Source organism: Musca autumnalis, unplaced genomic scaffold (genome assembly GCF_047663935.1).
Source record: "Musca autumnalis isolate F117 unplaced genomic scaffold, ASM4766393v1 scaffold_5, whole genome shotgun sequence".
Lineage (NCBI taxonomy): Eukaryota > Metazoa > Arthropoda > Insecta > Diptera > Muscidae > Musca > Musca autumnalis.
The window spans coordinates 102,327,298-102,352,206 of record NW_027412088.1 but is presented as its reverse complement, the minus strand read 5'-3'; the positions used below and the strand labels follow the sequence as shown (position 1 = coordinate 102,352,206).

Sequence of the window (24,909 nt, the reverse complement as noted above, 5' to 3'; positions counted from 1 at the left end):
TAAGGAACGAGGCTATTTGTGTGCACTGGCATGGAAAACTATTACCAGATATTCTCAAAACAGGGAAGAAAAAACGGGTTGCTGTCCTGGTATCACATGGGGGTAAAGAACAACTCCTAGGTGTTCCTGAAACTGATAGTAGCTCATGGGAGAAACAAGAACTAGCAGTGTACAAATGCCTAGAAAAATGGGGTCTCACCAGCTCGAGCAGATATTAGGTCGAGAGCTTCTGTACCACCGTACAAACTTGTTAGAAAATTGTTGAGAGGGATTTTTGACTGCAAGTTTGGAAGCACATCCGGACATCAACCAAACATATTCAAGCAATTTCTATAAGAATAGTCTGCGATTGACAAATCCAAGGTCGAAGTAGGCGAGAGTGTTTTAAAACTACTGCCCAGCCCACTTCCCAAGAACAAGAGGCCGTAGAAGCACCTTGCGTTTAAATCGTTCGAGACTGGACGCCCCCAGAATGTTTTTTCTATTTTATTTATTTATTTGGTATCCCACACGGCAACAACTGAGTGTTATAAGTGAGAGTTTGGGTTATTGATTTTACAAAACGTATAATGAACAAGATAATGTTTATATAGATATAATATAGGATATATTGGGTAAACGTTATCAATAGAAATAGAGACAATAGATTGAGTTTAATACAAAAAATAGTGAAAACGATATTCAGAAATATGTTTAGGTCCAAAATAAGACCTAAACCGCATTGAAGATTTACTTAATACGAAAGGCATTCACAAACAAATATCAGATAAAGAAAATAACAAAATGATAAATCATATATGATACCTTAGTCCTGAACTTATTGCTCTTATTGTTTGATCTCATAGTGCAAAACACCGTAAAGATCGAAAAGACGACAAAAATCTTAACAAAGCAAATATAGAAAATTCTCCAGAAATAATCGATCTAAATTTACAAAAATCAGCTGCCGAAATTCCTAGAAAAAGGTTTACCAGGCATAATTACAAGTGAGACCATATTGTTGTTCAAGAGATTAAACTTTAACTCCGAATTTCTTGAATAAGATAATGCAACTTGACCACAGAACATCAACAACCAGGAGGGGTAAAGGATGATAAATAACTTGACAATTGTGAGCGACATAGCAAGGAGTCGAGTTCATCATCATCTGTACCCAGATGGCTCCAAAACCACATTATGTCAGTCCCATAATGCCCGTAATTTCAACACGTAGCTATATATAAGTTCACAGATATCTCCCGTGTAAGCAACATTTTATAATTTCAACGCATAGGTAACGTTACCGAGTCAAAAACGGCCGTGTTACTTACACCAAGGATTTTACCTGGTTAGTCGTTGCCAATGTGTTAAAAGTTGTAAATACTTCTATGTGGCAATGATTTTGCGAAATCATTAATGAAAATCACCAATATTACCACATGATTTCAAAATTTAGACACCTCGGTAAATGGCATGTAGAAATTACCAAACGCGTAGGTAAAGATAAGTAATAGGTAGCTACCTACCCGTTTACCCAGGCGTTGAAATTACGGGCATAAGTAAATTAAAATATGTATGAACAAAATGTAAGCATTTGTCATTGAAGCCATACAATGAATGTAAATTTGAAAAAGGAAATGTTTGATGGATAGCGATGCCATTCCACGCCCGATATGTCTGATGAGTCTCTACAAAAGGCGAAACATGTCACATAATGGTGGTTGTGGGGGTTCGAATCTTCGGCTTTCCTTTTTCACTTGCAAACATCATCGGTCAATAAGCTCGACTCCAACGAGAAATGAATTAAAATAGATCTTCGCCCGAATAGGCAGTATTTTCAAATAAAGTAAAATATATTCGTTTTCATTCGCAAAAATTTGATAATATACGAAGAAAAAAGTTGTTTTTTTAATAGACACCATTTTTGCCCTAAGGCCTTTTTCGGGACATTGGGTTTATTATCTCGAATTCAGTAACACTTACGTACTTTGTTGTTCAGCAAGAAATGTTAAGAACAGAATAGCGTTTAATTAAATTCATAATACGGGCAAGTATCTTTAACCGTTCCACATATATGGTCCGTCGAAGTCGCCAAATAGCAAAAAAAATAGATTTTCATAACTTCGAGGCCCCAGTACCACGTTTTAACATATTCGAAATGTGCTCAAACTTTGGCAATTTTAAAATCTAACACTACTAAAAGGTATAGGCGGCTCCCCGTCTAAAAAATCCGAGATCGATTTGGTCCTTTGAGTTAAAACCAGCCCTATGCTACAAATTAAATTAAGATGCTACAAAAAAGAAAATATTGAATTTTACATAAAACGTTTGAAATTTTATCAAATTTTATATTTCTACAGAGTTTAATAATTAATAAAAATGGTATTAAGATAACAAATTTTTATACCCTACACCACACTGTCGTAAACGGTCTCGACGTTATACGGTCAACAGTCTTAGTTTTGACACTGTTATGTAGTTTTTGATGGTTTTTCCAACTTTAAATGACAATTTTACTACTTTTATGACGATTTTCGGCCAAAATCTGTTTGCATATTTTGCATATTTTTTGCATATTCTGCATATTTTTTGCATATTTTTTGCATATTTTGCATATTTTTTGCATATTTTGCATATTTTTTGCATATTTTGCATATTTTTTGCATATTTTGTGCATATGCAAAATATGCAAATATGCAAAATAAATACGAAATATGACCCTGCCATTGAATTTAGATTTCTTTGAAACGAATTTTGGTCCAATCAGAATCTTCGTATCTTTAATATTAAAAAATATGCAAATATGCAAAATCCGATGTCTAATCATAACTGTTACACTCATTCCCACATTTATATCATATTATATCTGTTATGTATATGATATATCTGTTTTGTTGATACAAACAGTTATACCATTGCACGTGTTTATTTTGTATAGTGTTATTTTTGTTTGACGAGATGTGGCTTTGTTTTTAAATTGCTTACTTAGACCATAGTAGCATCTGTTGGCCAATACAATTCTTCTTCTTATTTCACAACTGATGTTGTTTGTTGTGTTTATGGCAGTGCCGAGGTAGACGAAGTCTTTAACTACCTCAAATTGTAGGTACCAACTTCCACAGTTGGTCCGAGCTCTATGGACGCTTTGCGCGTCGACACCATCAATTTGGTCTTTTCGTTTACCGCCAGACCCGTTTACCGCCAGACCCACTTTCGCAGATTCTGCTTCGACCTTCCTAAAGGTATCAGTTACTTCCTTTACTGATCGTCCCATGATGTCTATGTCATCAGCATAGGCGAGTAACATGTGGCTATTGGTGTAAATTGTGCCATTTCTTTTCACATTTGCATCTCGTATTACCTTTTCCAGCAAAATGTTGAATAGGTCACACGAAAGGCTGTCTCCTTGTCTGAAACCTCTTTTGGTACAAAATTCTTCGGAGAGGTTCTTTCCAATTTTAACTGAAGACCTAGTATCAGTTAAAGTCATCTTACAAAGCCGGATGAGCTTTGCGGGGATACCAAATTCAGACATTGCGTGGAATACCTTTGATCGGAGGGGACTGTCGAATGCTGCTTTATAATCGACAAAAAGGTGAAATGTGTCGATCTGCATCTCTTGGGTCTTCTCTAGGATTTGTCGCAGGGTAAATATCTGGTCAATGGTGGACTTGCCAGGTCTAAAGCCACATTGGTATGGTCCAATTATTTCGTTGACCATTGGCTTTAGTCGTTCGCACAATATCCCTGACACTATCTTATAGGCAATAGGGAGAAGACTTATGCCCCTATAGTTGGAGCATACAGTCTTATCTCCTTTCTTGTGGACGGGACATAGGATGCTCAGGTTCCAATCGTCGGGTACGCGTTCTTCCTGCCAGATGGTGCTAACTAGCTGATGCATACACCTTATCAGCGCGTCGCCTCCGGTTTTAAACAGCTCGGCTGGTAAGCCATCGGATCCTGCTGCTTTATTATTCTTCAGCCGGTTGATTGCTGTTTTTACCTCATCTTGGCCGGGCGGTATACATTCTATACCATCTTCTGGGATTGGATCTGTGGTATCATCGTCTTCGCTACTATTGGATACCAGCAGATTGGAGAAATGTTCCTTCCATATCCAGAGCACGCTATCTGTATCTGTTACCAGATTACCTTGCTGGTCTCTACAGGAGGATGTGCCTGTACCAAAGCCATCTGTTTGATGTTTCACTCTTTGGTAGAATTTTCGGACTTCATTCTGGCTCCTGTACATCTCGATTTTTTCACACTCCCGCTTTTCCATTTCTCTCTTTTTCTTGCGGAAAAGACGTTTCTCTTCTCCCCTTTTCTCCCGATATCTCTCTCGTGCGCTACGCGTTGCTACTGATTGTAAAGTAGCTCTATATGCCTCATTTTTCTCTTCTGTAGCAGCACGACACTCCTGGTCATACCATGAATTCCTTTGTGGAGGTCTCTGGAATCCAAGTATAGATTTTGCGGCTGTTTGCATGGCGTGGGCAATATGTTGCCATTGTGTTGTTATGTTATCGGGACAAGGAGTGCTCGCGTTAAGCAATTGGGCTAGTTGAGTGGAATATGCTGTGGCTATCTGTTGTGTTTGCAGCCTATCGATGTCCAACTTCCGCGTTGTGTCTGTTCGTGCTTTATTTGCAACGTTTAGACGGGTACGTACCTTTGCTGCAACAAGGTAGTGGTCCGAATCAATGTTTGCGCCTCGGAACGATCGTACATCCAACACGCTGGATGAATGTCTTCCATCTATTACAACATGATCAATTTGATTACTTGTTCTTTGATCTGGAGACAGCCAGGTGCCCTTATGAATATCGAGATGATTAAATCTGGTACTGCTAACTACCATGTTTTTTGCAGCTGCAAAGTCTATCAGCCTCATACCATTGTCAGATGTTTCACTGTGGAGACTGAATTTCCCGACTGTTGGGCCAAAGATATTCTCCTTTCCAATTTTGGCATTAAAATCGCCTAGAATGATTTTAATGTCATGGGCAGGGCAACGGTCATATGTTTCTTCTAAGCGCTCGTAAAATATATCTTTGGTCTGTTCGTCCTTTTCTTCAGTGGGAGCATGAGCGCAAATAAAGCTGATGTTGAAGAATTTAGCTTTTATTCGAATTGCAGCAAGTCTTTCATTCACTGGGGTGAAGCTGGATACCAGATGTTTTAGTCTCCGACTAACAACGAATCCGCAAACAAACTCATGCTTTACGTCATGGCAGCTATAATACAGTGCGTCACCTTTAGGTGTTGTTGTGACGCCTTTCCCAATCCATCGTATTTCCTGTATGGCAGTAATATCGGCCTTGTACTTTTCAAGTACGTCTGCCAATGCGAAGACTGCACCTTCTCTATAAAGAGTGCGAACATTCCAGGTGCAGATTCGCAGATCATGGTCCTTAAAACGGTTGCGGGGTTCGTCAACTTTAGAGGGGTTTCTTTTTCTTTTCTTTCGTTTTTTCATAGTAGGATGTTTTTTCTAGGCGAGGGTTACTAACCCGACGCCCAAACCCAAGTTTTTAACGTTCTTATGGGTGAACGCGCGGCACATGTTAGCTCACTACCTTTAACGGGTGTTAAAGGCAGTTCCCCAGGTGACACCACGGGGAGGTCAGTGTCCACTTGAGATGAAAGAGGGACCAAGATAAATCCTGGGCTTTGCCATGTTAAAGCTGGTCAAGACCGTTGCTTGGTATCATTCATCCCCTACGTCACCCGGCCATTATTACTTGTGTTCTTTTACTATCTGATGGATTTGAAAATGCAAAATAAACTAATTTGGAGGCATTAAAAATATAATTTCCACATTGAAAGTTAATGACAAGAAGCTCCTCCTTGAAATTCAATCATCACTTTTAACTTAAAGTTTACCGGAACGCTATAAATCTGTTCGGTAAATCCAAACTATAACAAAAGAAGACTTATAATAATGGAGGTATGTTTAATTTCGATGTAAATAACATAGTCAAATTAATATCACAAACTAATTAACGTTTAGTAAGTATTTACCTACTTGTGTTGGCCGATAAAGAATATTTGTCAGATAATTCGACCAAAAAACCTCCAGTACCTCCGATTTATTTGTTTTTTTTTTTTCTTTCCAATTTTGAATATCATCATTTTCGATGTACACACATATAGTGTACCAACAGTACCAGTGTACATATGTATGTATTTGGCCATTTTAATAGCCTTCCAACTCTGCGGGAACTAAACCGATTGAATTCATACTCCTTTTCAGTGGGGATATCATTTCTTAGTATCATGACAGGATCTGAACAGCACCAATACATATCTGGTACAGCTTAAATTTTCTACCGCATAAGACGAAAGTTGATCTTTCGAGATGCTTTTACTTACAGTTTAAACGTATACGTATATGCCGCAACCTCACTTCCAATGAAATTACCTCGGAGCTCTTGATGTTTTAAATAACCCACCAATTTTGTGAATTTGTACCTTTTTCCTCAAAACCGTGGAAACCACTTTCTGCGTTATCATCTTCATCTTTTCAATCGGAATCTGGTCGAAATCACCACTAATCTTTACAAACTTTAAACTAAGCCCTATCCTTTTAACCATTTTTCGCTTTTAATTTCCTAAAAAGACGCTTGAAAAAAATGAAAATCGATTTGATTGTGAATAAAAAATTCTATACAACTTTCAAAAATTTACAAAACAGAGGCGTACAATGGACCCTTACAGTTGGTGCATATACAATATTCGCCAAAAACTGTCCCAATAAGTGTCAAGGTATACTCCAAGCGTGAAGCTCTATAGAAAATTGTGGAAAAATTTACTTTCTTGAAAAAATATTTTTGCAATTTTTTCGCAAATTTTCGCGATTTTTTTAAGTTTTATCCTTTTCTGCCATGAGACCATTCCGAATTGGTGCGAATTGTCAAAATCTGTTCAGCCGTTCTTGAGTTATAAGCGTAGTAACTAACATCATCCTTTTTTATATATGTATATAGAAGATAGAAGAAGATATATGTAGATATGTTTATTGAAAATTTTTTAAAGGACAATCAATGACAAAGTTACAGTATAATTTCAATTTCTGCTGCTACCACGACATTTTAAAACTTGTATTATAGAAGGTTACCATATGTCTACAATATATATGGAGGGTATAATCAAATTTGTCATTCCGTTTGTAACACATCGAAATATTCATCGGAGACCATATAAAGTATATCGTCTGCTCCGTCGGAAAAGGTCGTAAGTCCACTTTTTTTGGAAATCGCGTTTTTGTTACAGGATGATAGTACACGTCAAAACACGTCGTATGATACAAAGAAAATGGTAGTATGTCGCGTTTTTCTATATGTTTTGCCCTTGTCGGAAAAGGTCGTAAGTCCACAAAACGTACAAATTTGAGCACGATAAGGTCGTAAATCCACAGGAAAATGTATACTTTAAGAGAATACTACAGCTAATGTAGTTCAGATATAATGTTTAACGACATCCATGGTTGGGGTACAATGTAAAGAACTAGCCTACACCTTTGGATGATAATCGATAATTTACTGTTTTACTGTCGTATATCTTACTTAATTTTATTAACTGGTAATTTGTGGTTTCTCTAGGGACATTTATTCACATAACGAGATTAGTTTGTATTCTGAATTGAATAAAGTAATACCTTCTAACGGACGGGTAAGTGTAATGTTTATATTATTAAATGATTCTAAAATAATAATTGATTGAGATGTTATTAAACTTAGAAGACATAATGGTTTTTGCTAACAAAGAGCAGTATGAATTTGGAATGGAATTATTCGATGGTGTCATGGGTCTAGTTTCCTATGGTTTTCACGGTCATTCTGAAAGCTCTGATTATAAACTTCCTAAGCCCAGGAAGACATTACATGCTGAAGATTCTACATGGTTTGCAGACAAAAACAAAAAACCCCAAACGAAGAATAAATACCAAATTTCAGCCAATTCTGGGCAATATTGAGGCCACACCTTCAAAATATCGGAAATCGGGAGGTACTGTTCTATAGGGGCTATATGAAGGCGTCAATACCAAACATACTAGAAGTAATAGAAACTTCTATACCATATCACGAATAAATCGATACGTTACAAACTGAATGAAAAATGTAATTATACCCTCCATATTATCAGAAATGTTGGTGTCGATATGCTATTTTAACATACCGCCAAATAACTGATGACTTGAATCATGCCGACTGTGTCCACCTTCTTAAAATGTATCTTATATACCTGATGAAACTATAGCTATCAATATTTTGCCTTCTAATCTAAACACTTGCTTTCCAATAAGACCAAAGCTTCGTTAGGCATAACATCTGGTATTTCCATTGATTTGTAGCATATTTTAGAAAGTGGGGGTGGTCGGGTCTTATTGCTAAAATATGTAGCCAGGATTGGGGAAACGGAATCGTTCGTAAGTTTTATATATGTATATAGCACATTTAAAAAATAGGGCACAGGTGTAACCCGCTCCTCCGAAATTCAACAATATATATAGCCTACTTCCATCAAGGGACATCCCTGTACATAATCTGAAAATAACATGGAATAAGTACTTAGGGTCGGAGATTCAACAACAGTTGCCTCGCAAATTAATTTTCTGACCGATATTTTCATAACTTTTGCACAAAAGCGTTTTTAAAAAAAAATCCAAATTCAAAAAAATATAGAGCCTATTTTCACTCTGGTTGTTCTGAAATTTTCAAAAAAATCGGTTCAGCCGTTTTTGAGTCTATGCGGAACATACAAACATACACATATTGTCTTTTATATATAAAATTTCACCCAATAGTTTTGGTCCATTAAACCCGCTAATAATTATCTCATCACCATGTTAAATTGCAAGCTTATTCTTTGTCTTAAACTCAAATCATTTTTAAAATTTCGCTCGGATCGGAATATTACTGCGATCTACAGGACAGCTACAAAGTCGGGTAAAAATTGTGTGTTTGGTCCATTTCACTCCTTTCGATCATAACCAACATCTAATGGGGTCACTTCTGGTCGGAACCCGACCTCTCCACAAAATTTCGTGACGATCGGTCCAAAAATGAGGCCTGGAGTTTAATTACAATTGTTAATGGATGGACGGACACACATATCTAGATCGCTTTATCTCGTCAAGATATGAAAAAATGGCAAGGGGAGGGGGTCTACGAAGAATACTTCGCGATGTTACACGAATATTGGACAAAACAAACTTATAATACCCTTTCCACATTGTTTTGTAAAGTATAAATATTTTTTTCTAAAAACGTCCGTAAATTGTAGGAAAAGGTCGTAAGTCCCTACAAAAATACAAAACTGTACAAGGAAAAGGTCGTAAGTCCAAAGACATCCAATTATCTCCCAAACGCGACGGAACTTTATCAAACAAAGTACAGGTATTGAAGCGGAATAAATAAACGAAGAATACTGCCTTCACCACCATAATAAAAACTTTAATACAAAAAGCGCTGGAATGTTTTTTCTTCCTCCTGAAAAATTTATTGAGTGGGACTTACGACCTTTTCCGACGGAGCAGACGATATATATTCTTGATCAGGGTAAAATTCTAAGTCGATATAACCATGTCCGTCTGTTGAAATCAAGACACAGCTCGCAATTTTTTAAATAGAGCTTTGTAATTTAGTATATAAGTTTCTATTTTTCCTAGGATGTATGGTATAGCAAATGGGCTATACCGGTCCACGTTTTGATATAGCCCACATAGAACGGTACCACCCGATTTTCGGTATTTTGAAGGTTTTAGCCTAATTATTACACCGAAATGGCTGAAATTTGGTACTTTGTCTTCGTTGGTAGTATACAACTTTCCCCCAGAAATTTGTCAGTATAGGTCCGCACCTTCATGTAGCCCCCATAGGACGATACTTCTCGATTTTCGGTATTTTGAAGGTTGTGGCCACAACAAATCACCGAACTGGCTGAAATTTGGTATTTGTTCTTCATTTGGGGCGGGTGCCACCATGGTGCAATGGTATGCACGCCCGCCTTGCACGCAGAAGGTCGTGGGTACGATTCCCCGGCCAGGCAACATCAACAATTTTCAACAGTGGCAAAATACCCCTCAGTAATGTTGGCGACATTTCCTGAGTATTTCAGCCTTGAAAAACTTCTCCACAAGTGGTGTCTTAAGACACGCCGTTCAGACTCGGCGATAAACAGTAGGTCCCATATCATTGAGCTAAATATGAATTGGGGTGCACTCATTGATATGGAAAAATGTTTTGTTGTGTTTGTTTGGGGCATTAAACGTTCCACGTGAAATTTGTCGGTATAGGCCCACGCCTTAGTATAGCCCCCATAGAACGGTACCTCCCTATTTCCGGTATTTTGAAGGTTGAGGCCTCAATATTCCTCAGAAATGGCTGAAATTTTGTATTTAGTCTTCGTTGGGGGTATACAACTTTCCACTAGAAACTTGTCGGTACAGGTCTACGCCCTAGTATAGCCCCCATAGAATATTCCATCAAAATGGCTGAAATTTGGTATTGGTCTTCATATGAAATTTGTCGGTATAGGTCCACGCCTTAGATAGCCCCACAGAAGGTTGTGGCCAGAGCAACCCACCGAAGTGGCTGAAATGTGATGTTTAGTCTTTTGTTGGAGGTCTTTTCGGCCTTTCTGACTGAAATTCGTCGGTATAGGTCCACGTTTCGATATAGCCCCCATAAAAAGGTACCTCCCGATTTTCGTAATTCTGAAGGTTGTGACGTCAACATCCGACGGAAAGACTGAAATTTTTTATTTAGTCTTCCATGGGGTTATAAACTATTCCAGAAGAGAATTATTAGTATAGGTCCCCGGGTCCTACATCCCCCATATAAGCGTACCTCTTGATTTTCGGTATTTTGAAAGTTTTACCAAAATATCGGAAATTAGGTATTTAGTCTTCTTTGAGTATAAAACTTACCGACAAAAATTTGTAGGTATAGATCGACGTTTTAATATAGCCCCCATGGAACGGTACCACGCGATTTTCGGTATTTTGAAGTTTAGCCACATTGTTTTACCGAACTTGCTGATATTGGGTATTTAGTATTCTTCATAAACGAAAGGAAACAAATTGTTCCATTTTACTTCAATACAACTCGTGGTGGAATGTATAACATGTTCGGCCTGGCCGAACTTAACGCCAGGTAACAGGTAAGAACTGTTCTTTCAAATATGGTGGCATAAATCATATATTTTCTCTTCTTTATAGAGTCTCTGATGAATATATCGATATGTTACCAACGAAATTAAAAAATTTAATAATATCCTCCGTATTATTATTGAGGGTATAATGAAATAAATCGAAAGGTGTCCGGATCATAGAGGTAAACAATTGCCGTGTGTGCGGATTACAGAGTCTACAGTGTAAATATTGTTTGTGTCCGAATTATCGAGACTATACTGTATTTGGATTTTTAACTTTGAAAGCTATTATAGATCGCCTGTTTAGCGCACTGACCTACATTCTTAGCAATATTTATAGATGTAAAATCTTATGGAAATTTTATTCATTAAATATCAGTCAATTTTTTCTTCGAGTTCGGTCAATTTGAGCACATGTTTACTGCATATGTTGAAATTTGATATTCACTTCTGGCAAATTTGCATATTTTAAATTGGTTTTCTTTTTTAGCGATACAATTTCTAACATACGTACGACAGTCGAACTTCTCTATAGCGAACTTATTAAAAAACATCACACACATCATCATAGGTGAACATTATTTTAGTTTCTTTTTCTTACTTAGCGGTCTTCAAGCACGTAGGCCATATCATAAGAATGAGCGATGATGAAACCGCGTCTAACCCGCGATGATGAAAGGCGTCTAAATACGGGTCACATGGCGGTACACGCAGAACTGGCAGGCCAAGGCTTCGATGGAGCGAATAAGTAGAAAAGAGATAGAAAAGCCCGGTATTTGAAGAAGCGAAGCAACAAACAGAGAGAATTGGAGATCTTTTCTTAGCTCAGCTTATGGAACAAATGTTCTGTAATGGGTCAGCTAAGTAAGTAGCGGTCTTCAACTACTTCATTATACAAAAGTTAGACTGTATTTATATGCACATTGGCATACATATGTATGTATGTATGTATTTACTTACCAGATACACCAAAAACTCCTCAGTTTCATTTGCCATATGTATTTTAATAACAAATAGAACTGTCTCATCGTTGCTTTCATCATCGACATCATCATTGTCCGTTTTAGCGTTGGTGGCATTTAAAGTGGTGGCTGCTGTCGTCACATCCGTTTCCTTTGATGTCAACTCCGATTTTGTTTTGGTGTGGCGCACTGACGACCTGGATGTCATCATGGAATGTAAATTTATTTTAAAATTTAAACTGCTGTCATCGCGACAGATTAAATCCAATGTGTAATTTTCGTAAACACTTTTTACCGTTGGTTTGTTATCCTGCTGGGATTTCGGATGGGATTTCAAACAGCCGTTGAAACACATTTCGAGAGGCTGAAACAATAATATTTAAAAATGTTTAAATAAAATATGAGTTAAAAAGCATGGCAAATTGAATTGAAAGCAAATACTACTGATATTTTACATAACAGAAATGAAAAGTAGAAATTTGAACAAATACGTCAATAATTTATAGTCTTTTGCAAGTTATCGTGGTATTCGGTATGGTGTAATAATTAAGGTGACATTCAGATTGTGTTTTATTTTAATTTTTTTTTACTCACCATAATACGGACTGTATAATTAAATTTGCCATTCCTTTTGGCTGATTTACTAAAAGAGTGACGCATCTCGAAAAATCTAGTTTTGACAAAACGCGTTTTAAGCCGATGGTTGAAATTCCCAACTTAAAAAAATTACACAAAAACTTTCAACTCACAGAATTCGAAGAATTCTTAGTTGATACGTGCTGACATGTTGCAAAATGTTTTGATTTTGGTGTTTCTTTGGAAAAGCCGAAAAGTGAGTGTGATTCTCATTCATATGAGAATACTAGACACTTAAAGAGTTCGGTTTTTCGCTAAAAAGGCATCATTTCAAAAACTGAGAAGCCAATTGATAATTCCCTTCGCCGGGATGAAATCATGATATTGGTAGCGATCAGTAAAATTTTGCAACACTGTCAGTTCGTTTTGAAAAACATTACTCTCTGTAATAGAGGGTAATAAAATGAAGTTGAGCCAATGGGGGAATACTCCACTCAAACAATCGAAAAAAAAAAACTAAAATAACTACTTGTACCATATTTTGTAAACAGCTAGCCAGATATAACTGCTAAATTTCTGTGCATAATCAAGCATGATTTGAAGTGGTTTAGTGATTCATAAACCCAAAAAACATTTTTGTTGAATTTTGCCAACCTCATAGTAAATGAGCTGAAGCTCGTTGATTTTTAGAGAGATCAGCACGAAAATTTGACACAAGGTAAAAGACAAGTCGTAGAAAAAATGGAAATTGCTACCTCAGCAAACGTATTTTTTGAGTTATGCCACTCTTTGAGTATGAGCGATATGAATTTGATCGGCATAAAATCCTAAGTCGACATAACCATGTCCGTCTGTCTGTCCGTTAGTCTGTCTGTAGAAATCAAGATACAGCTCGCAATATTTAAGAGAGAGCTTTATAATTACTCCTAGGATGTTTTGAACTGAAAATGGACTATAACGGTCCACGTTTTGATATTGCCCCCATAGAATCGTACCTCCCGATTTTGATATTTTGAAGGTTGTGACCTCAATATCCGACCGAAAGCCTAATATTTGGTATTCAGTCTTCGTTGGTGGTATAAAACATTCCACCAGAAATTTTTCGGTATAGGACCACCTTTTCGTATACACCCCATAGGACAGCACCTCCTGATTTTAGGTATTTTGAAACTTGTGGCCTCAATATACAACTGAATAGGCTAAAATTTGGCATTTTGTATTTGTAGGGGATATAAACCTTTTCATCTAATATTTTTCGGTATAGGTCCACGTCTTTATATAGCCCCTATGGAACGGTACCTCGCGATTTTCGGTATTTTCAAGGTTGTGGACTCAATATGCCACCGAAAAGGCTGAAATTTGGTATTTATTTTTCGTTTGTGGTATAAAACATTTCACCAGAAATTTCTTGGTGTAGCTCCACGTTTTCACATAGCCCCCATAGAAGAGTACCTCCCGATTTTCAGTAATTTGAAGGTTGTGAACTCAATAATCAACCGAAATTGCTGAAGTTTGGCTTTCAGTTTTCTTTGGGGTATAAAACTTCCTATCTGAAATTTGTCGGTATAGGCCCATGTTTTCATATAGCCCCAATAAACGGTGCTTCCCGATTTTCGGTATTTCGAATGTTGTCCCCGCAATATCCCACCAAACGGGCTCAAATTTTGTATTAAGTCTTCGTTGTGGGTACATAACTTTGCACCAGAAATATATAGCCTCCAATGGAACGGTATCTCCGGATTTTCGGTATTATTAAACCGACATGAGTGAAATTTGGTATTTAGCCTTCGTTGAAGTTACAAAACGTTACTGCCGGAAATTTCTCGGTAGAGGTCGACGTTTTGATACTGCCCCCATAAAACGGTACTTCCGAGTTTCTATTTTTTTTTAATTTTTAGCCACATTATTCAATCGATATAACTGGAATTTCGTATTTAATCTTAGCTACAACATGCTCTAACAGATACAAAACATCCCTAGCAAATAATCAGATAATATATGTCCACCTTTTGGTACCACGTAGGATTTTTTGATATTTTGTTCGTATTTATTTCAATAAAGTTCGTGGTAAATGGTATAAGAAGTTCGGTTCGAACTAACGCCATTCTTATTTGTTTTAAAATCACGGTATCAGAATTTTTTAGGATCTGTCCAGAATATTTCATATTTAATAAAGACCCATAAGAAATACTCATTACATATCCCCTTACTAGCTCATTACTTTAACAGGGGCATGTCGCCAGTTATTTCCGAGGAAATGCGAGCTAAAACACTACTCTGCTCAACTTAATCAAATGCTAGAAGACGGCACTCCCTGTACTGAAATCGGTTCAGATTTGTATATATATGGTGCACCAAACACCCAAATTCTGTCAAGTTCAATGAAATTTAAAAAAATTTCGCTTAGATTAGACTTAAGTGTGGCAATTTGGATATAGCTCCGATATATATGTTTGCCCGATTTCATATATTCGGGGCACCAAACACGCAAATTCAGCCCATTTTTGATGAAATTTGAAAAATGTCGCCGAATTCAACTTAAAAACAAGTAAGAATGTATCAGTCAGCTGGGCTGACGAAGAAATACCCTCAGCCACTGACAAAAAAAAAACAAAACCAAACACAATAATTATGCCGTATATAAAATATATTGATTTTGTATCACGAGTTTGCTTTAAAATCATTGACATATACCAAACATTTTTAGTAACCAAACTTTTTCATAAAGGACTCGAAATATTAAATTAGGTTAAACTAAGTTTGAATGAAAATTTTGAAAAAGTTTTAGAGTTATCTTGCACAATAGCCATTTTAGTATGTGCCGGGAGGATTTTGGTGCTTGGACTATTATCTCAGGAAGTATTGACTTACTCCGGAAAAAGATTGTACCATTGAAAATGAGGCCGCTACAACAACCTACTGAAAAAAGAATCAAAACGATGCGAGAGGAGTTCTTAAACTTCACTTTATTCGAATTTTGTGTAGGAGGTACCCAAAGGAGTAAACCGATATAGCCCATATTCCAACCTGATACAAGACTGGATAAAATAATATGATGTGCAAAGTCAGCACCAATCCGAAACTCCTGCGAGCATTTTCTTGCGAATTTGCCATTTTGGTTGGTGCCGTGAGGGTTTCATGGAACATCAAGGCCAATATCTCAGGAAGAATGGACTTGCGCAAGAAAAAAATTGTACCGTCATAAAGGGAGTCGCTAAGACAACCTTCTGCAAAAAAAATCAAGACGATCCGAGAGGAGCCCTTAAGCTTCACTTTATCCGAATTTTGTGTGGGAGGTACCCGAAGAAGTGGACCGATATAGTCCATATTCCAACCTGATAAATGACTGGATGAAATAATATGATGTGCAAAGTCTGCACCAATCAGTAACTACCTGCGAGAATTATTTTTGGGATTTTCCATTTTGGTTGGTTCCGTCAGGGTTTCTTGGAACTTTTAAGCCAATATCTCAGGATGCATGGACTTGCGCAAAAAAAAATTGTACCGTCTTAAAAGGAGCCGCAAGGACAACTTACTGAAACAAATTTCAAAACTATCCGAGAGGAGCTCTTAAATTTCACTTTAACCGAATTTTGTGTGGGAGATACCCGAAGAAGTGGACTAATATACTCCATATTCGAACCCGATCTATATTCAGAAGGGATAATACGACGTGCAAAGTTTTGACCAAATCGATTGCTCCCTTCCAGAGTTTTCGTTCACATAATTTTACAGAAAATTTTTGAACTTTTGTGGGGAAGGTACCTGCAGGGGTAGACTAAGTTTGGACAAAATATTACGATGCCCAAAATTTGGTTCCGTTCGAGAGTTATCGTGCGCACCAGCCAGACAGACAGGCGGACGGACATGGCTAAATCGACTCCAAATTGTCTGAAATGAATTTCATCCGAACATACTTGGAGTCTAAAACCGTTATTTCGATGAGGCACATTTTGGTCGTATCAAAGTGTATATGGTAAAAAACTAAAAATGTTTTACAATCGATGAATCCGAGTTTCACCCATTTAGCATTCGCGAAATGTTAACATATTCTATATAGTATGATTGAAATTCTTTAAAATGAAGTGTTTTAGGAGGGATCCCATAATGTCGACCATTAAAATTAATTTACGTGGAAGCTGTGTTGGCATCAATGTAGAAAAATTGGTAAAAATTAGTTGAAGCCAAAAAGTTGTTTTATGTTCCTTTCAGATTTCTGGCTTAACCTTACATTTTATAGACATATGCCCAAAGAAAGAATCACAGAATACTCCATGGGAAATATGATACTAGTGTATGATTTTTCGATATATCCACTCCATCCACTTAAAATTGATGCTGACATTTTGAAGCCGAAATTTCGGGGTTTTTGATTTTTTTTAATAATCCGGACGCGCAACCGGATTTTACGTAGTTTTATGTATATCTCATGAGTGTGCTCCATACAGTATCCTAGTAATTGGAGTCTAAAAGCCAAAATTTTATGCTTGAATTTTCTTAAAAAACCTATTTTTTGCGTTTAAAATTTACAAGTGTCATTCAATTTCCTTTGAACCCCGCGTGAATAAAAACTAAATTTACGTAACGGATCTAATGAGCCCTTCCGCGATCGAATCCATCCACGAAAACCGCGGATATAGATACCTTGGAAATAGGAAAATCACCAAAAATATATTTTGACAAATTCGCGCACTAAACCGCGATTTTCTTTAAAAAAAATTACATAAATCGAATCCTTTATACGCGATTGTAATATTTGCGAAAACGCGTGTCATAAATTACAGGGATGTGCAAGTAATAAGAGTTTATTACGTAAAATCCGCGATTCATAAAGAATCAATTTGAGGTGTATATTGACATATTTTTGATGGGCGCTAATGAAACCGGATGCGCATCAAAATCGTATGCACATTGCGCGACTTTTACCCACACACAATGGCCGCTGAGTGAAACATTGAAATTTGCATAGCTGTTGAAAGAGATTGGTTCGTTGTATCCAAAATCGGATGCGCATCAACCGACTTTAACTAGTTCGCGAATAACAGGCTTTTTAATTTTCATAATTTTTGAATGATTGTAATTTCAATATTACTCCCCAGCAAAAAGTTTGCCTCCAAAGAGGCAGTTAAATGATATGTACAAGTGATCTGGAAGTGCATCAAATTATGCATTTACACTCATGATTTTTACAAGAGCGTGACTACGGAAAGAGGCACTCCATTGCACTGCATTTTAACTGACCCTTTGGCACTGCATTTTAACTGACGCTCTGGCACTGCATTTTAACTGACCCTTTGGCATTGCATTTTAACTAACCCTTTGGGGTAGAATAGGAGGCAGTCCAAAGCACGTGTTTTGATACAGGCATTCTGCGGAAATTGTACAAGCCATTACAAAATATGCCAGAACAAATAAAATGCATTTATTATTTGTGTAAAACAAAAATATTAACAACTTTATTACACACAAATTATGAAAATTCTCCATTGAATTCAATCGCAAGCATGCGTGTTTCTTCCGCTTGCATTTGTTCCAAGCTGAACTGTTTTTGCTTCATTTGCTAAATGGGTTGTCTTCCCATCACCAGTTAAGATTTCGACACGTACTCCAACAGCACTCCACTCGGAAATTTTCTTCTCGTGAATTGCCGGAAAAATGTTCACAAATTAAATATTATTTAGTTTGTATTAACAAATGTTTGGATATGTTAACACGCTTATCTCTTTTCGGAAAATGTAAGCCGCTGCCTGTAGAGATGTACAATCTGATTTATGTACATGTAGGGATCTCTAACAACTGATAATAAAATGTAGCGAACGGAGTGCCTTTTTCACGACTCCGTTTGGACTGCATCCGGATGCTGTTAAATTGTGAGGAATTGGAGTGCCTTTTTCACGACTCCGTTGAACTGCATCCGGATGTTGTTAAAATGTGACAAGTGGATGTGATTCTTTGGATTGCACCCAAATGCGGCTAAAATGTGAGGACTGGAGTGCCTTTTTCACGACTCCGGTTGAACTGCATCAAAACATGCCGTGACAGAACTAGTCCACATTGCACTACTTCCAATTTATTTTGCTGGGTCTTAATTTCCTATCCTTCTAAGTTATCACAGTAAGCAGTTAAGCTTTCGCGATGGTAAACCATATTTCTTGATGAAGTTTTAGCAGTATACATTAATCATTGTATGGGATTTTAGCGAAATAGTTGTAGAACTCCCAAATATTTTTTTCTAATTTTTCTAATCGAAGTTCGAGTGAGAACTTTATTTGTTTTTTCGTTCTCAAGTATCTGTTGTACAACAGATATTTTTCAAATACTACAGATACCAACAGATACTACAGGTGTAACAGGCTTGTGTGAATAACTTCTTAGGAAAATTTCATAAAAAATAACATTTTTAAACATTTTTATTATTTAGGGGATAAATAAATATTAAAGACATGAACTGTTGTAACTGAACGCATCAATTCGAATGTTTTTCTGGGTGCAGTGAGTGGAATGTACGAGGGCTACTAGAAAAGTTTCCGACCTAATAATGAAAACGCGAATATTTATCAAAAATAGTTTTATTATATTCCAAATATTTATTGCAAATAGTTTTGTTATATTGAAGCGTTTTTTGTGGTTATTTCAAACTAGGTTTAAAATACCTTTAAACCAATTTATTTCCCGCAGGGAAGTGTTAGCTTGTTACATTTTTAACACGTTCGCGGGCGCAAAAAAACTCAGAGAGGTGCAAAAAATGACACCCAATTTTTTCGGAATTAGTTTTTTTTTTGTATTTATTACTTAACTATTAATATTATTATAATTTTTTATTTATTGTACTATGGATACGAGGGCGGTTCGGAAACTTCTTAGCCTATCAATGAAAGAGAATAGTTAGTTTTTCAAAAATATTTTTATTTTTCAATATAATCTCCTGAAACTTCAATACACTTAGTCCAACGCTTTTCTAGCAATTCTATCCCTTGATTAAAATAGTTTTCCTCAAGGTCTTCAAAATAGTGGTTTACAACTGTAATTGCATCTTCATTTGAGGTAAAACGCTTGCCAGCAAGGAATTTTTTTAGATTTAGGTGGGTGGTCAAGCAACTCGTACTTTAATTCGTTGATTTTAGCCATTGTTAAAACACTATTGAGCGCTGGTGCGTTGTCTTGATGAAAAATTATTTGTTTGTGTTGTAAGCCAGGACGTTTTTCTCAAATTTGTACATTTAATTGATCCAAAAGGTTGCAATAGTACTCTGAATTTATTGTTTTAACCTTTTGCAGATAGTCAATCAATAAAATACCTTTGAAGTCCCAAAAAACCGTTGCCATAACTTTACCAGCCGATTGCATTGTTTTTGCCTTCTTTGGGGCACTTCCTCCAGCTTCAGTCCATTGTTTGGATTGTTCTTTTGTCTCTGGAGTATAGTGGTGGATCCATGTCTCATCAACAGTTATGAAACGACGCTTAAAATCCATTTTATTTCGCTTAAAACGATCCAAACAAGCTTGAGAAATGTTCATTCTTATGCGTTTTTGATCGACTGTTAACAAATGCGGCACCCATCTTGCAGAAAGCTTTTTCATCCGTAGTTCTTCATGAAAAATTAAATGGACTCGATCATTTGAGATGCCCATGATATTAGCAATTTCACGCACTTTTATTCGTCGATCATTTAATACCATATCATGCACTTTGGCTACAATTTCTGTTGTTGTTGCTGTTTTTGGACGTCCACTACGTGGTTCATCTTCAATGCTTGTACGACCACGTTTAAATTCAGCAACCCAATTTTTTACTGTTGCTTATGAAGGAGCACTTTCACCTAACACATTCACCATATCATTATGAATTTCTTGTCCCGATAAACCTTTTTTATGTAAATATTTAACGACAGCACGCATTTCTAATTTTTCCATTGTAAAAAAATTGCGGATGCGTCTTTTTCGAACACCTGTTTCTATATGAAGGAGTTGCCAGATCGAAACAAAATTTAACATGTGTTCATAACAGAGATGGAAGTTTCCTAAACATTTAACTTTTTTCTGTTTATACCGCGCTTTATGTGCTAGGCTAAGAAGTTTCCGAACTGCCCTCGTATTTATGAAATTTGTCGTATTATGTACATTAATCACAAAAACATTCGATTGTATACAAGTAAATGACTAAAAATTGACTTTGGAAGTGAATGCTATAGCATTCACGTCATCCCACGTCACCATGAAAATGAATGCTATAGCATTCACGTCCGCGAACGTGTTAAATTGGTGTGGTACTGATTAAAAAGAGAGGGAGATAGAGAGAGTAACATATTTGTTTTCCTATGGTTAGTTTAAACAAATACATATTATATGTGCCTACAACATCCCGGAAGGTAGAAGGCATACTTCTTCCATATCAATGAGTGCACAGCGATTCATATTGGCACAATGATATGGGACCTACTTTTATCGCCGAGTCCGAACGGAGTATCTTACGACACAACTTGTAAATAAGTTTTCATGGAAGGGAAAAGGGATACTTCTTCCATATCAAGTCCGAGCCCAAACGGAGTATCTTACGACACAACTTGGAAATAAGTTTTCATGGCTGAAATACTCAGGCCACCACCGCCGAAAATGTTGTTGTTCTGGTCGGGGATTGACCTTAAGAGAATAATACCTTCAAAAGCCCTTAAAACGACGCGTCACATTGTAAGGTAGGGGTTGTCCCAAGCTGAATGGACCTACAATACATTTACCGAAATATTATCCACCTACATACTTCGGACATTAAAGTCATTTTCACAGAAGTACAGTCATGGGGCTATATCGATGTAGAAGCAGGCTGATAAAGAACATATACACTTTATATGATCTTAAATTATTATTTCGAGAAGTTACAAACAGAATGACAAACATAATATACCCTCCATAACAAATTAAACGATTTTGTTATTCCTAATGGTTTTCATAATGCAGAATTTGTTATTGGTCCATGGAATGATTCTGAAGAAATTCGAAATTCACATTTTTGATTTGGTTTGTAGTACTCGGTCCAGTAGCACCATGTCTAACCAGATTTTGTATCCTGACTTTCGGGTCAAATAAGTTATAGGTGCTTTATATGTGCATATCATTATTATGTGACTTTTAGGAACGCGATATCTTATAGAGAATTTTACGGTCGTTGTCTTTTGCTTTAGTCACTTTTTGGTAAGGCTCACAGTTTTTGACATATATAAAAAAACCCAAAAATATGACCTATGGCCATGAATAAGTTTCTTTGCACGCAGAGATCAACAGAGATTTTTTAGGACCTCATTTGTAATGACAAATCCTACATTTCCACCAAAATTCAGCTCTGTGGGAATTTTTCTATGTCAATTCCTATTTTGTTTGGGCTACATAAAATAAATACTTATTGTATCACACCAATATCCATTTATATCAGTTTGTACAAACCAGATATAAACAAATAAGTTCCTTTTTTTCTGTCTATACCAACTCATTTCATACCTGTTTGAAAAAGTATCAGTATCAACTTGTAACTGAAACTACATTCTACATATCCATACTCACTCAATGTCGAAAAATGTCGGAACTGATATATTCAATTGTATCCATGCAGGTGTTTAAATCGAACCAAAAATATATTTAGAATTATATTTGAACAATACGTTTGTTCTCTTTTATTGTTGCTATAATATGCATCTTATAAAGCCAATGTTTATAATTTTGATTAATTCTCTTTCGAGTTGAGCTTATTAGACCTATTATATACATTGAAAAATTAGGAGTCTACCGAAGTCCCACGCATTCAACCATTACGCTACGTTTCACGGGTGGTTAAGCCGATCTTAAGGCGTATTGAATGTTGTTTTTGTAGCAGACGAAGGCAAAGCTTAGGAACTAGTATATATATCGCACTTCATTAGATAAATGCATATGCGAAATTATGTCAGTTAATTGAAACTCCAAACTTTTCCTATAGCCCTGCTTGGTAATCCCATTTTTCAATGTTCACAAATAATTTTGGTTTCATATTTTTACGCGTTGTCTAGATTCTGTACCTTAAAGAAGGACAAAACAACAAAATTTATTTAAAATGATATTTGACTCCCCATTTAGCTATTATTTCCAGCAAAACATCTTAGTCCATCAACTTGGGCAAGCGTGGTATTGATGTTAAGCCTTCAACTCTAGCTACAGAATGAGAGCGATTTTATTGCAATTTTGATTTACTTAAGTACTTAGGATGAGACGCGAATAGTATTAGTTGTACAAAATGGTATTAATATCAAAGATGTAATTAATTGTACTATTTACAAAATATGTACATGGTTGCATTTTTAGCTGTTAAATTCAAATATTTAAGCATATGTTTCGTAATATTCATTGAATTAGTGAAAACGTATACGTAAAGTAGTAAAATAAAATATGTACATAAGATAAATTCTAATAATAAAAGTTGATCCGCTTCAGTCTCCCCCTTCTGATGCTCCAATCGTCCCGATTAAGCATCAGAAACAATGAGTTGTTGAATCTGCTGCGGTAAACTACATGATTTTTATGGGTTGTTGAATCGGGTATGTCCTCAATAGCACTGCAATAATGATGTGTAGAGGAAGTTGTTGTTGCATTTCCAAACTATGCAACGGACTGTCATCGAAATCTCCCCCTGGAGTAAAGCTGCGCAAGTCTTGTTGGTTCTCCAAACAAGCTGGTAAACTCCTCACATTCTCCTTCTAGAGTTATTTTGCTCCACGAATTGTTGGTTCTCCAAACAACCTGGTAAAACTCGTCGGAAAAAGCTATGATAGGTTAAGGTCATCGGTTGGCAGTCAACAGAATCTTGAATAACAACTGCGAATCTTCTGGCTGCTAAGCAAGCGTTGATTTTATCAGCAGATTACGCACATTTTGAGCTGACGGGTGCGAACGTTGTTGTTGTTCTTGCTTGTGCGTTTTCTTGCTGTTTTGTGTGTGGTTGTTGTAGTACATCATCAAAATGTTGTTTTTCAACCCTCATTTTTATACAGATGAATGTGCCTGCGTCGTCTTTGCTGCTTCCATTCATACTTGTACGTAAATGTGTTTTTGATCAATGCCTTTGCTTGATCGAAGGAGTTGACGTTCCTGTTTACGCCAATCCACAAATTTGCTGCGTAATCCGGATGATTGTCGATGGATGTTGTTCAAAACTGATACACAACAGAGACATCTCTATGTTTCTGGGATCGCCTAGTACAAAACGCATGGGATTGCCATCATAACGCATTGCCTGGATAAGTTTTGTAAACTGTGCCAACTGATCTTCACCAGATACGTACGCTTCGCATTCAATGTTGTTGTTGTCCTCGGCTGTTGATGATAGAGTGGTCGTGTTACATGGCCCCACGTTGGGCGCCAATAAAGAAGAACAAAACAACAAATTTAATTTAAAATTAAACTTGACTCTCCATTTATCTATTATTTCCAGCAAAACATCTAGGTCCATCAACTTGGGCAAGCGTGGTATTGATGTTAAGCCTTCAACTCTAGCTAAAGAATGAGAGCGATTTTATTGCAATTTTGATTTACTTAAGTACTTAGGATGAGACGCGAATAGTATTAGTTGTACAAAATGGTATTAATATCAAAGATGTAATTAATTGTACTATTTACAAAATATGTACATGGTTGCATTTTTAGCTGTTAAATTCAAATATTTAAGCATATGTTTCGTAATATTCATTGAATTAGTGAAAACGTATACGTAAAGTAGTAAAATAAAATATGTACATAAGATAAATTCTAATAATAAAAGTTGATCCGCTTCAACCTATTTTTGTTTATTTTTTAGAGGTTTATACGGACGGTAGTATAATTTAGATTTGTTCCCAGATTTTTTTATTTTTTTTTTTTTTTGGTTTGAGGAAATAAATAATGAATATAAAAAATATTGTTGTCTACAATTTCATTGCAAGTAAAATAAGTAATAGCGACAAATTGTTCGTTAAATCCGTGGTTTTCTATGAACGGTGCGGCAGTAGTAAGGTTTATTTTATCTCTCTTTAACATTTTAATCATTGATACGGTTTAAAGGAGTACTAAACTCGTCTTTATTAACATATGTTCAAAAAATATACAAAATTATAATAACAATTCGTTGGAAAATCTTCTCGCGGGGACAAAATTTGTGTTACTTACTACCGTGATCGTTTTCATCAGTTTGTTGTGTATAAGAAAACTAATGAAAATGGCATTGGAAAAAATA

General features: G+C 36.3%; 1 protein-coding gene across 1 annotated transcript in view; it reads right to left on the bottom strand.

The window, feature by feature from the left end:
• The window catches only part of tor (tyrosine protein kinase receptor torso), a 533,285-nt gene that overhangs the window by 327,607 nt on the left and 180,769 nt on the right, over positions 1–24,909 (bottom strand). The window contains exon 3 of the mRNA XM_073992792.1: positions 12,100–12,465. Within this exon, the coding sequence (XP_073848893.1) occupies positions 12,100–12,465 (366 nt within the window). The remainder of the gene's footprint in view (positions 1–12,099; positions 12,466–24,909) is intronic.